General features: G+C 41.1%; 1 protein-coding gene across 2 annotated transcripts in view; it reads left to right on the top strand.

The window, feature by feature from the left end:
• Positions 1-15,057, top strand: part of adamts18 (ADAM metallopeptidase with thrombospondin type 1 motif, 18) — a 77,349-nt gene that overhangs the window by 888 nt on the left and 61,404 nt on the right. Inside the window, exon 3 of one of the 2 annotated variants that reach the window (XM_042489163.2) lies at positions 2,188-2,501. In XM_042489163.2, coding sequence (XP_042345097.2) covers positions 2,188-2,501 — 314 coding nt within the window. Of the gene's footprint in view, positions 1-2,187; positions 2,502-15,057 lie in introns of those variants that run through there. The other variant, XM_088080972.1, reaches the window with a different exon arrangement.

The following is a 15,057-nucleotide window of genomic DNA, read 5'->3' as shown; positions in this document are numbered from 1 at the left end:
TTACTATATTTTTGTCATATGGGGTGATATGTCTGCATTTTATTTCATGACTTTAAAAAAACAAAAGTTAAGGAAGCACTGTTGCACTGGCTGGAAGCACAGCCAGTGAGTGCAGGGATTCCCTCTCTGCTGCTTTGACCCAGAGAAACCAAGAAGTTTGGATGATTTACATACTTTGATTTACTGAGGGAAAAGGGAGGTGGACTTTTTTTTCCCTCTGGTTGTGAAGAAAGCATCCTGATTCTCCCCATAGTCACACTACTGATGGCTTTAGGCAAAGAACATACAGCAGGACTTTTGTCAAATTATCAACTGAGAGAGAAACAATAAAATATTTTTAAAAAGTTGTTGTAGTCCCCACATTTATAGTGGAAATGGTTTCTAAATAAATCATTTTAGCATTTTATCTGACTGGAACACCATGACAACTGTGTGAAATCAGAGCATCTTATATTCACAACCTCTGGTTCTGAAGTATTATACCATATGATGTATGGTGTTGGTGTTATGGCTTCTGTTAAAAGCCATCTGTGATCCATATGAAATGCTTCACTCTGAGAAACAGCTGAGCACTGAACCTTTCACTCCAACACCAGCCTCTCATCTCGGTGACAGGTTGTTTTTCCCATTGACAGTTCTGTTTAGATGTTGGTGATGTATGTTGTGTTTCTGGGTGCATTTCTTGGTATAACAGGCTAAATCTGGATTGGATGGTTTTGATCACATCTGATGTTTGCTGGCAGACTTTTTTTCAGTAATCCATAATGTCAACAGCAAATTCTTTGTAGATGTTAGTGCAAGAAGCATAGCTTTCTTGTAAAGGGGTAAAACAGTATCTGCCAACATTAGTTTCACAGCAATAAAACTTTAATGCAAAGCCATTTAGTATGGTGTCATTTACCTTCTCCAATGACATGTATAAGCCAGGTATATCAACATATTAATTAATTAATGGCAGCCTGCCATGATTTAAACATCTTCCATCGCAAATTGGTTTTCTAATTTTGAAGAAGGACTGTTCATTAAGGGCACTACTTGAATATATGTACCATTTGGTTATGCAATGCACCACACTCTCAGAGCACAGAGTGTACTCTGGGCACAGATGGAGAAGCAGAATGCCAGGCACAGTTACAGTTAAACAAAATCCCTAAAAGTTTGCTTTTACTTGCCTCTGCAGCAGCTGCTCCTCTCATCCATTGATCTGATTTGATCAGCTCTGACCAGATCGACAGATCATTATCATTTTCATTATCTGTCCCATGACTCAACACTCTTTATGCCTCCTTTGCATTTTGACACAGAACCAAACAACGGTGGATTCATTCAGCTCAATTATGTGACTGCATGTAGCATTGTAGAATTAAAAGAGACCTAATGGGCATGACGTGTAATACTACAGTGTCAGCCTCTAGTGTGATGTATGGCATACGCCTTGCCAGCGCTTTATAAACAATAACGTGAATAACAATTATTTACCATCTCTGTTAAATGGTGGCTGATCCTGTCCTCTGTTTGGAGGGTACGGAGCTAATGAATTTGATTGTTTTCCTAATTTGCGAAAATTTATGCCCGCTTTTCTTCTTCTTTGAGTTAGCCGCTGACTGTTCATAGCGACTTTATAAATCTCCTGTGCTGCGTCGCGCACACAACACATCATCAAAACGTCACACCCAATCAAACATCATGACCCCGTCCAGCCAGCTTTCCAGTTTATACAGACGCCCGTTCAGCAATGTTTCTACCTCCTGTGGCAGCTTAAAGGCAGGACAACTCTGTCTCCCCATTCCGCTACCTTACCTTATGTACAGAATAGCAAGGTGGAATAACTGTGCGATATTTCCACCCTGAACAAACAATGTAAAAGTTAAAGTAAATCTCTTTGTTGGGGCTCCAAAAATATAAATCAATAAGTGGCAGCCAATGTTTTAACCATGGCGGGCTGCCACAAATAAATGAATGTTTGGGAAACCCTGTCATTCACTCTCTCCACATATAAGTTATGGCTAAATGCAAATGTTTGCAGTCCTCCTTCCACAAATACATTCTGAAAAATGTTGGAAATAACTAACTGAAGCAAAATGAGTTTTAGCAGGATGTTTGAAAGTGTTTATGCCATTCATAGTCACTAAATAACTCTGATTTTCACACTCTCATGTGACTTCCCTTTAACCATCTTCCCTTCAGACTACGTGTTTGTAACCCCTGTGGAGGTGGACTCTGAGGGAGGATACCTGACCCACGATGTGACCAGGCGAAGCCATCGCAGCAGGAGGTCGCTCTCTTCTTCTCTGCACTACCGGCTCTCGGCCTTTGGGCAGGACATGCACCTGGACTTGCGTCCGTCCCCTGTGGTCGGCCCGGGGTTCACCGTGCAGACGCTCGGCTCGGATGGCATCTCCACGGTGATGGGCGATGTAGGGTTTCACAACTGCCTGTATCAGGGATTTATCCGTAACATGTCGGCCTCCTCTGCAGCCATATCAACGTGCTCTGGACTGGTAAGTGTCTGCCAGTAATTTATTGGTTTGTCATGTTGTTGTTTTACTTTAAATTGATGACATGGCTCTCTCCTTAAGTGGATTACATGGTTTCTGCATGGGTTGAGAAAATCATCCCTTGGGTTGGTGAAACATTCCAAAACTAGTGTAAATTATCTCAAACATTTTCATCGTCTGAAAAGTTGATAGGACATTTTGAAAACAGATTTTCTGCTCCACCCCTACCTCAAGCTCCATCCCTTTATGCCCTTAAAGCCCTCCGTCCTCCTTTGACCCGATTGTTTTGATGCTTCGTTGTCTGCACAATGCAGACCTTGGTTATATGGGTGAACTGCAACATGACATCATTACCCATGAGTGTAAGCATCGGTTTCTTATGCTTTGTGAGGCACTTCTTTGAACGTTGGGAGGAGTGGAAAAAAGAGAATGGAAGGCTGAAAGGAGGAGAGCAGGAGAGGAGAGAAATGTTACACTGCTGATGGTACAGCACATGAAAACAGGCCATAATTCAGCTGAAGTGTTTATTGTAGTGCCAACAGCACACATGACAAACACACCCATCATACTGAACTGAGAGGACAGTCTTACGAAGACTAGATCAACTCATTCTCTAGCCATTTGTAATTCCTGTCAGGAGCTAATTTTGTTATCTTGTTGTGGACAGTGAATCTATGGAGAGAAAGTCTTTGAAGTCTTGAAAAGGTCTAGATGGGCCACAAGTCCAGCTGTTCACAACATCACTAATTGTATGATTGTTTGCAAGTGGGGAACTGGTTGTGTGGCCTTGAGGAGAAGTTTCTTCATCACATTTTCCATGTTGTTGCCTTTGTTTCTTTGTGTTTTAGTTTTGGTCACTGCTATCTCCAGTTTTGCTCAGTCACCACACCCATTGGCGTGTTGTGTCAATAATTATTAGAAAATAACATTTTGGGAAATTTTCATTCCTTCAGAGAATGAGAACGAAATATCAGTAACTTTGGGTTCATGTGTTCATTACTGAGCTGTAATCAGTAAGGGTTTGGTCCATTAATGTATTAAGACACCTGGATACAGCATTTGTTGCAGGACCCTGTTCAGTCATATAAAAATTGCTCAGTGGTGCATTGAGCCAAAAAAGCTCTTTTTCCACTGTATGAAATAAGCTAGATGATCAGTACTGCTTCCGCTGCATTGGACTCATAGAGAAGGTGCAATAGAGACTTCTGCCAACTGAATCAGCTACTTCTGGTTAAGCACTCTGTGAGGGAAATTAGTCATGTCATGGGCATTGTGACACTCAAAAAGATTTATCCACTGGTTTTCAGTTGTCGCTTTCCCAATATAAGTCAATGGGAAAAAGTCTTTTTGGGCCGAGTGGCATCCATGAGTTGTAATTCCACTGTTTGGCCACTATAAAAACTGGCTTCAAAGCCTGGTGCACTAACTGGGGGCCTGGTTTCGCCTAGCTATAGCCCTATTAGTGACCTAAGCACAAACCTAAGTAGCCTACTTTTTGATTCAGGCTCGTTATGTTCCCTGGCCCTTAAGAGAAAGTTGAAATATAGTTTTTTAGGCTACCTGTTATGAAGAAACAAGCTACATCCTTAAAGGCATTCCTGTGATCTCACAGATGTATGCATTTTGAGCTGAAACCTACGTTTGTATAATGGAGAAGAAAATGGTAGAAACCTCAGGAATCCCCTTTTTCAAACGGACAGTCTACCACTAAGGTCGTGACAGTAACTGGCTCAGTCTGAGAAAATATTAGATATCAATTTATGTTTTTTTCAGATAAAAGACATCCGTGGGATTAGGAAACTATCTTGAACCTGTATCACAGGTAGAAAAAGTGTTTAGATATTTCCATTATGCTTTGCACAGAGGCATTGCTATTGAAACTAGTGTATGTTAGCTAGTGTTCCAGTTAACCTACCTTAAAGTCTAGAAGCAAGGGGAACAGCTAGCCTTTCAAAGTCTGAAAACGCAACACCAAACTCAATCATTAATGTATTGTGCCCAGTTTGTTCAACCCATGCTTGAACAGAAATGTAAAAGCAACATTTTGTGTTTTCGGGTCATAGGCTATGTAGTGCAACTAGTAAAGCTAAGCAAAGCTAAAAATGCTGCATAGAAGTAGTCTACTGTGTGAATTCAAGAACTGCTATTTGTTAAGGATTGCAGCATTTTAACTCATACTAAAACCAGCAATAGTTATTTTGACGTTTCGGTCCAGCTTTAGCCATACCTGGCTACATGTTTTCCTTTGCCCCCAGTCTTTATGCTATCCAAGCTAAACATGTTGTGACTCCAGCTCCGTGTTGTACATATGGGCATAAGAGTGATATTGAAGTTCTGTGACAATATAACAATTAGAAAAAATGAGAACAATTGCAAAATTTCTTACAATGTGCTGACTTGACTTAACTCTGAGCTGCCCAAATCACATAATTGGAGATATCATTGACTCTATGTTTAGGCTTTACTTTAACTTAAATGATTTGTGCAAACTCCAAACATTCAAGGAACAGATATTTTCCACCACACAGACTCTGTAATTAAGCCTACAATATGCTTTCATTTGTGGTTTATGAGGTGCCTGAACCCTCTGGCCCATCAGCACTCACACATTCCTTGACACATCCCACACCAGCCTGGACCAGATGGACACACTACACCTCCATAAAAGCCATACCTCCATTTATCATCCAGTCTTCATACCTCCTCCTTGTGCGCCCGCCCTGCTCTTTTGTCCCCTGTTTGCCCTGCCTCTACATCTCCTCTTGTTTGCAGCAATTAAAGCCAGGGTGAAGTTTGAGCCGCCTCGCTGGCACTGCTAATCTTCACATTGTCCCTTTCATTAGGCTAGCTCCGACTCACAATAAAACACCACTGACCCGTTCACTTAAAAGCGCTGCGAGAACACAATGTGATTGGGTCATGATTGCATTTGAATGGGCCGGGACGGACACTTTGATCTATTTTTTACTCCTTGCAAGCTTTTGCCTTTTTTTTCTCTTCTTCCTGTCCCAAGTGCCACCCCAGGGCCATCGTTGATTGGATGTTCACTCTGCCTATTAAATGGACTTGTGTTGTTGTAAGTCTGGCAGATAAGGGACATTGATAGAAAAATGAAAGACGTAAAAAGTGAGACAAAATGACAAGTGCGTCAAAAGTGAATTCTGGGCCTCCTGTCTCTGTCTCTTTCTCTTAGTGCACGTGTCTTTGTTGGACTGCTGTGAGGCTTAAAACAATGAAAGCAGTTGACCCTTGCTTTTCATCTGGGCCTCTACCCAGAATTTTTGGATTAAGTACAAATGAGGAAAGAGCCATCCAAGCTTGCTTGATGCACTGATGCACTCGAGAAAGAGATTAAGGTGGGATTAAAAACAATGCAAAAGAGTAAGGAGTCAGGAAAAAAAAAAAAAAAAAAAAGAAGGAGACAGGGAAATCCAGGAAAATGCATGACAGACAGAAAAGCAAAGAGGCTGAAATAATGAATGAGAAGTGAGCCGACTCGGCTGGGAGCGCAGTGCTACAGAGAGCAAGTGTTGTGCAAGAATAATGTGAATTCATTGTCTGGGTTGGAAGCTCCCAGGGAGGTTGGATGGTCTCTTTATAGAGAGTTGGAGAGATGGACTGTTTATATCAAAGGGCTTTGGAGGAGAAATGGGGTGAGAGCAAGAGAGAAAGAAAAAGAACTTCCTCGTACTTCATGTCATTGTCTCCTTTCAACAGAGGAAAGAGGAGGACAGGGAAAAGAAAGTGTCTGAAATAGGGTTTTTTGGACGTGACCCTGCTTGTTAATAGCAGCAGAGATGTCAGCACCAGCTACTGGGCCAAACCTTTTTTTTTTTTTTTTGAAGTGTTCACTCTGGCCCAGGCCTAGCAGATGGAAGTAGGATTCAGTTGTTTAAATGAAGACCAGGGCGAGTTGGTATTAAGAGCAGGGGCCGGATGGATGGATGACTGGCAAAGAGGGATTTTCTACTGTAAATCCCCATTAATTGAACATGGTGTTATTTGTTGCTTTAATTACTCTCTCTGTGTCCTTATGAGGCACCACGCCCGTGCTATCGAGTGCAATGAAGTTGTCTCTTTTGCATGAGAGATGAAAGTCGTTTCAGATGTAATGCTCTCTGATTTGAAAGAGAAGTGGAAGGGGTGGGGGAGTGAGGGGATGGGGTCTTCTCTCTTTCTTCTTTTGAGGGTTGTTCATCAGAGGTCGCTTTGCTGGTTGACCCCAATCCTCTCTGCTCGTGTGTATGGGGCTGGGTGGGTATGCAGCTGAAGGGGTGTCAACCTGTACTCTCGCAGGTTCTCAGTGTGTAGTGAAGGTTCAGAGCTGCTCTGTGAATGCAGAGAAATAATTTACTGCTCCCCTTTGTCCTTCCAGCCCCTTCCCAGGATAGGATTCTTCTCTCTGGGGTGATGAGGGCAAATTGGAGACCTGCGCTGTCGGGCGTCTGCTGGTGCCCGTGAGAAAAATAGTCAAACTATGTATCCTGAGATTGTAATCAGAATTTTGACAGTTGTATGTGGCTTTTGAATAAATGGCAAATGATAAATGACATAAGTGCAGAAAAGCAAGCAAACAATTAAAATAGTGAAAATACACTTTTGAGAATAGAAGAAAAAAATGAATCGATCAGTTTATATATATATATATATATATATATATATATATATATATATATATATATATATATATATATATATATATATATATATATATATATATTGATCGGATCATTCTTTGGACTACCAAAAATGGCAAAAAAAACAAAAACAACCCATCATAATTTTCAAGACATGAAGATGGCATCTTCAAACTACAAGGTTTGTACAACCAACGGTCTGTAACCTGAACATGTTGAATATAGATTTTCAGTACTGTAAGACAGACAAGTCATATGCGCAGTGCTTCTCAAAGTAATATGTTTGTCTAAAACATTACAATTTCAAAGACGTCAGTCTCATGTACGCCTGAGTAGCCTTCACATACGTGGCCCTCATACACATGTGCATACTCAGGCACGCTCAGGGCATTCTACTTTTGGTGTAAGTGTTTTGTATTGTAAGTTGCTAAAGAAAAAGTGCATGTGTTTGGGAAGTACTGAACATAGGACTGGATAAATGAGACTTGGATTATTCTGCAGGGGTTGTGTGAAAATTTATGAACAGATGTTTTGATTAAGTTTTACTGTTTATTCTAAGTATTCTTTTAAGATGCAATGTCTTGAAGACATTTGTAAGCAACTGAATTTGGGGTTTTCGTTTTGTTGTCAGTTAGCTATGCAGCCACATCTCAGACTCATGATGATGTCAGTGTTGGAGTGATATATACTGATAATGAAAATGTTTATAATTTGCACATACAAGACATACATGTGGTGAGAAATACACTTGCTGTTGTTTGACTGCTTTAAATAACTCCATAGGTCATTACTCACATGACACGTCTTCATTACTGAAACATTTGAGTGTTGGACACACCACACGCCAGGCTGGCTATTAGGGTTGTGGCTGAGCTGACCATGACCTTTACTGTGACCTTTCCCAAGCCCCTGCAGGCCAGGTCAGAGTCAGGTTAGGCTCTATGGAAACTGAGCTCCTTGGTTCAGAGTGACCAAAAAGTGCACTTGAAGGGATCATTTTCTTCTTCCTGCAGCACTTTCAAAGTCCTCAGGGTGATACACTGTGCTGTAGCCATTTAATTAATTTTCAGTGCATAGCATGAAATTGAGTAAAAAAAAAAAGGAAATTATTGCAACTTCATGAAATATATTTAGTGTCAGGGTAAATGAGCAGAGGCTCTAATTTACAAAGCAGAGGCCATGTTAAATTGAGGAAGTCAGTTGATGTAGTTTGAAAAACAACAAAGTCCATATAGGAAGGATATTGGTGTGGATATGTCTAAAAATACAGGACTTTGGCTTTTGTTCGTGTCCCATTTTAAACCAGAATTCAATATTGACAATATTGACTCAGCTGTAAGTCACAACATTTATGTAATGGTACATTAGTAACAAATACATTTGTTTGAACCTAAACCATTCCTTTTTTCCTAAACCTCACCAAGTAGTTTTGGTGAAATCTAGTTTTGGTAAAATCTAAGAACCCATTGGCTATGGTCTCATGATGGTAAAACCTCTAGGGTCAACAGCCAATATTTTGGAAGATCCTTTGTAGCCAGCAGATAACCTGGGTCAGTTAATGGTCATATATGACCCATCCTGTCCTTTAGGTTTGACACCAGATGTTGCACCTTTTAAGGAAACAATCGATAGAGCGGAGGATCAAACATCTTCTGGGGTCATAAGGGTTTGGGTTTTGTTTCGAATATCATCTCAAACTAAATTGATCAAAAGATGAGATGCGTCATGATCTGTCTGATACAACTGATTTGGCTCAGCAGGCGAACTTTGACTGATTAATCACATTGTAAGTTTGAAATTTGTTTGATCCATTGTATGTTTTCACTTAGGGACAAAGTTTTTCGGTTTTCCTTTTCCTTTTTTCTCGGTCAGATGCCCATGTTTGCATTACTGTAGTAGCTCATCTTGTAAGCTTCTGAGTGCAAGCACTTAAAAAAAACTTGACATGCTTTTTTGTACCATGGTTTGGTTTCAGATAAGCTTGGGAGACTTCTTTGATGTAAACTGGCAGTTATCTTGATGACCCAGCAACCCCTCACAAGTATCACGGTTTACAGCTCAAATGTGTGTTTGCACACCCATGTGTGAGAGAGAAAACACTAGAGAAAGTGTCAAGACACCTCCTCTTTTCTCCCCTTCATCCTCCGAGCCAGCTCAGATCAAACCTGTCTGATGGCCATCGTTGACACGGTGCCGCGTGTTGTGGCAACCACCAGTGACTGTTGTTAGAGGGGAGCTCGACCTACGACCTCCCAGGCACGAGGCTCCCTGTGGTGTGAAAAATGCGTTTGCTCTTTTCCCGGGGTCTTGTTATTGATGCTGCATGGACTGTGGCCTCCAGAGGGCCTGTGGTTGTCAAACACATCACCATGTGAATATATGAGAGGTTGAGCTCCAGCACTTGTTGGGAAAATGTGACATCCTGTCTTGCAAAACTGTTGCTGGCATCAAAGCTTCTTAAGTCTGTTGGTTGTTTGGTAAAATTGAATATGTATGACAGGAACAATTGATGATTTAAAAGTCAGTTTGACTCCAAAACTGCTGTATGGGATTATGAAATGACATTCAAAAGTCTGAAAAAGCGTCCGTGCACTACATCTGGAAAATGAAAACGTTTGGCCAAAAGGCATACAGTTAAACACTCACTCGTTCTGTTTGAATATTTAACATGTGTAGATGTTGTAATCCCATTAGACTCCTCGTAGAGCTGAGACAATATATGATTACTCATCCGTAGGCCTGGGAACCGAGACAACATATGATGTGTGTGTGTGTGTGTGTTTGTCAGTGCGCTCCAAATCCCTTAGGCCTTTGCAGAGTTAAAGTGACACTTGAATGACCGATTTCCAGCCAGCAGTCAGGCCATTTGTACCTGTCTGTTTTCTGTAAAGGCCAACAAATTGGAACGTCTCCCCGTTACAATATGCCTTTCTGGCTTGGCCATAATTCAGTGACTGGGCTGGGCCACAGAGGAGCTCAGAGCTTGGCGCTACAAGAGGAGAGTGGCCCGGAGCCGTTCCCTGGTGGTCTGGATGCTGACAGTGATGTAGTGCCCACTGTTAGATGCCAGCAGGAGAGGGGGGTCAGGCTCTCAGCATGGGTGTGGGATGTTGTGTGTGTGAAAAAAGGAGCAAAAACAGTGCGTGTATGAATATGTGTGTACGTCCTTTCTAGTCTGTGCAAGGTTTTTCTCACACAAGACTAATGGCTGGTGTTGAGGTCCTCAAGTGGATGCTGCAACTTCTACAAAGAGAGCCCATACATCAAATCTGACCTACTATTGTCAGCACTGCACTGCACTACATTCACTGGTGCTGTGGTTTACCAGCCTAGACCTATGGTAAAGCACCAAGTACTGCAGGGCTCATGAGGAGTGTCAATGTTGTTTTTTGTTTTTTTTTTTGTCTTTGTTGGCTGGGATGAAAGTTAAGTTCAGGGTATGTGTGTTTTTTTGAATTGTGGAGAATTGAGGGGTGAATCTGACTCATAGACTGTAGCGACGCTTCACAGACAGGATGTCACTCAAGCGACCCCACCCTTAAATATGTGTAACTTAAAATGTAAATTGGTCAGTTACCAAAAAAAATCAACCCAATATACAGTTGTCATGAATGATGAGATTAGCTAGAGAGACCAAAACAGTTTTTTGCACATGTCTGTAAATGTGTATTTCTGTTGTAAAGTTGGGCATTTTAACATGGGGGTCTTTGGGGATGGACTCTGTTTTTGGAACCAGCCTCAGGTGGCTGGGCAATGAACTGCAGTTTGTGGCACTTCAGCATGAGCTACATTTTTTTGCCTTGAATGCTGCTTGGTTTTGAATAAACAATGTTATTGTTAATGTTAATGTTATAGACATAGCACCCTTATGTCACGTTATGTGTGCTTAACTTGGATATGTTGAGGTTGTGATTGCAACAATTGCCTACATGGGCTTTGTTCTCTTCCAGAATCTCTTAACTATTGTTGTTGCTTATTTGAGTAGTGAATATCAGTAAATATCCAGACAAGATTGAAAATAATAGGCACCAGCCAAAATAGCATCCTGCAAGCCATTGTACAAGCATTGGAAAATAAACTGGAAAACCTTGCCATATCAGTTTCCAACAGGATATTGGGAACTGCAATATCTTTTGATAAATCAAAGTTTGGCTTAATCCTAGACAGGGCCATTCAATCAGTTAGCTCCTTTTTTATAGGCCAATGTAACGAAGCAGGATTCTTGTGAGAGAGAGAATGTGCTTTACAGTGTGTAAGGACTTGTGTGTCAGTGGGAATATGAGGTGCTGTCCTGTTCCTGCTGTGGTCCAATGGTATATGCTGTTCAGGGGCTGCAGACTGGCACTTCCCATGTTTGGGGGAAGCGACCATACGGCTGTCTTGTTGAGGTCGGAATGTGTGTACAGTTAAATCATTCCACAGTCAGACATGGTGGATTACCAGAAGCATCTGAAAACATGGACCATTAAAAAAGCAGCAGACAACAGTGTAAGGAGACATAAACAAGTTTAAGCAGCTGATGGGATTGCATTGTACCTTGTGTATTTCCACATGACAAATAAATGATTGATTGATTGGCTTGTGGGTTGCAGGGAAAATGAAAGGTTGTTCTCTGTAAATGTGGATATATTGCCTTTCAAGTCAAGCTTGGATGATGCGTCCACGTGGTAAAAAAAAAAAAAGCAAAGTTGTACATCATTTTTGTGAGTGTCTAGCTCTGCAGGTGCTGGGAAATGTCAGTCATCATAAAGCATTATTAATCGTTGGTATCAGAGGTCAGTAAACAGGCTACAGAACAGTAAATGTTTTCTGGTGTGTGATACATAGCAACAGTCAAAGTTTTATTTGAAAGCATGGAAATGATATGCAGGAAGAGATCGTCTATCATTGTGTTGCATTTGTTGTTTAGAACTCGATCCAGATTCTGGTCACACTCATCACATCTCTTTTTGGAAATTACATTGCCTCCATCAGTGCAGACACTTAGGGGAATAGTGCAGTAAGAAGAAACCATGAAGAGTAGCCAAAGAAGAACATGTGAGATGTGGAGGAAACAGTTTACAGTGAATTTGAATCTCTGATGAGACCCCCTCGTCTGACCTTCTGAAAAGGGGATTTTCACCTGAATCACACCTATCCAACTGCAGTGCTTTGGAAGAAGAACTCAGCCAGTTTAAGGGGGAAATTCAGGTATTTTTCAACCTGGGTCTTATAGTCATAATTATTTTTAATCTTAATTTGTGTCATGCAAATTTTTCATTTGCCATCTCAGTTGTAGAAATTGGAGAAGAATGGACAAAACAATAAATATCAGGACAAGCAGAGCTAGTATCCTAAAGCTTTCCAAATTAACTTAAATTTTTAATGAATAATTTCAAACACTTCCAACACTCTGATTGTACCTAAAACACAGAAATTTGCCTCCTGGAATAAAACTTAATATTTAACCCTCTGCCTTCATTACAGAGAGGAAAGATAACAAATGTTCATGCTAAAATTTCTCAATTTTACAGCAGATAAACATGTTTACAGCCTGGTACAAAAAACAAATCCTAATGTCCAAAGCTAATTTCAACATTCATGACAACTGTACAGGGGGTGAATATTTCTGTAACTCAACGTTTGAATTTCATTACGGCTAAAAGTTTTGCACAATTAAGTGCAGCCTCCATAGCTCTGTGCTCTCATACGAATATGGTCACTTCTGGCTCCAAAAATCCAGAATCGCAAACCAATTGGTGATTTCAGGTTGACTGCATCATCCATTATTTGAAACAGCCTACATTCTAAAACAGGTTTACAAAAAAAATGTTGTAAGGGTTGTTTATCTTTAAGTATTGAGTTGCTATTTTTCTCTTTGTGTATATTCGATCTATTTTTTTCGATCCTGGAATTTTGTGGAAAATGAGAGGTAAAATCCTTGACTGAATGATTTCATGCATTTGGATATACTACATATCACCACCGGTCATGATATCCATCTGTAGAAACAATACATTCTTTTCCATTTCCTTTACAACCTAATTCAGTTCATTCAGCTCCTCTGGGTGTTAGGGTGTGGCAGACAGATATGTAGAGATAGCCGACTTCCAGTCTCAGCAACCTCCACCTTTCCAGCCACAGGTGCTATTGCTGGAAAAAGTTCCTATCATGAGAATCACATTGCATTTATGTACATTCCACCTGAGCTGAGAACCTTCGAGTTAATTTAAATTACACTTTCACATCATTTGCATCACAACAACACTGTATTTTTTTTAGTAAGTAAAAGTGTTAGGGCTGCACTATAGCCTAGTTAAAGAGCAGTTAACAACACTTTGAGGGAGGACATTTCCATTTGTATGGGTTGGTGTGGGAGTAGTCCCCCTGTTTCCTACTGTGTCTACATGGGATAGTGAGTGGGGCTGTGCCCAAAGGCTCCAAATGACAAAAGACTCGTCCAACACCATCAGTTTCTCTCTTTGTGTGTGCCCACCTAAGCTTTGTTCCCGAGACATCATTAGAGGGTGTCAGTAGGTTCTTCAAAGACAATTAGTGAACTCAAACAAGACCCCAGGCTACTGGCACATTGTGATCCTCATCAGTTGTTCATGACGAGGGTTTTACTTCTTTCCCACCAAAATTATTGTGTTCACGCAGGTTTTTTAAAGGGTAAATCCACTAAATTTGAGCATTTGTCTCTATTCCCACTGCCACTGAACAAGCAGGTCTGCCTCTCTGTCAGCTGGTGTGTGTGTGTGTTGTCATGTGACGTCACACATTGGCATTGTTCCCATCAATGCCAATCGGAGCCAGAGGCGATGAAAACCTGCGCCTATTGCAGAGTCATTTGACCAAGGAGTGAATGCAGATTGTATGCATTCCCATTTCATTAAAAAGCCAGATGTTAGTGGGTGATAGTAGGTTTTTTTGTGCAGTGCGAATGAGGCTTTGGAGACACACTATCACTAATGGAGTGGCTGCAAACAGCTACAGTTCCCCAATCCTGTTGAATTTCCATGAACGCTACCCTGCGCTCCAAAATACACTCATTTGAAGTCAAAAGAGGAAAAATTCAAGGATGCAATGACAGGGCATAACCCTGTCATTGCTGCTTGGCTCTTGTCTGCTGTGCCACCTTCCTCTGATCCAAGATCCAAAATAACCATCTCTTCTCTACCCAGCTCTTACCCGATTTTAAAGACACATAATTCTCTTGCGCAAACTGTAATTACTCAGATTGTGATTCTATTGAATAAGTTTGATGCCTGAGGGGCCTCTCTGCTCCTGTATGATTTTTCCCCCTCACCACACACCATTCACGTGACTCTCTGGCTGAGCTGGAGTGCAGATGTGCTTTAGAGCTCAGTAATCACCGGCTTGGGGCTTCTCGCCGCTCGGCACTAGTCTTTAACAGCATGTAAGCACTTACTCATTTGCCTTATAATATCATGGTAGGAAACCTTAAAAGAGACTGCATTATACAGAGGCGAGCTAAAGATGCTGTCTCCGCTGTCACACACCGTTATGATGCCAAAAAGAAAGAGCTGTTTGTTGGGGTGACTTTGAGAGAAAACTTCTTTTTTAACCCTTGTTTTTCTCGTGTAGGAAATAGTGTCAGTGATTGGAGGTGGCCCTGTTCACTTTGTAATCTGACTGTGTGAATCTGTGTGAGAGTCATGTTTGAGTCTGCATGTTAACGTGGGAAGAAAGTAACGTGGTGTTTAGCAGACAGTGCTCATCCCTTTAATCTAACAAGTGTTAATGTATGGAGATAACTAGAGGTCTGCTGTATCAACGCTACAGCTGGCCTTTCTCTGGTGTGTGGAGGGTGCCTGTAAACTTTGTGAAACTCGATACAGCTCATCTATCTTTTTTCACATCATTAAACTACTATAGGGAACATGATTTTACATGTATTATCTGCTAGATTCTTACTACTC

The sequence above is a fragment of the Plectropomus leopardus genome, chromosome 1 (genome assembly GCF_026936395.1).
Source record: "Plectropomus leopardus strain MGB_pleo_1.0 chromosome 1, ASM2693639v1, whole genome shotgun sequence".
Lineage (NCBI taxonomy): Eukaryota > Metazoa > Chordata > Actinopteri > Perciformes > Serranidae > Plectropomus > Plectropomus leopardus.
Note: the sequence above shows the minus strand (reverse complement) of the source record. Positions and strands in the feature narration are given on the sequence as shown.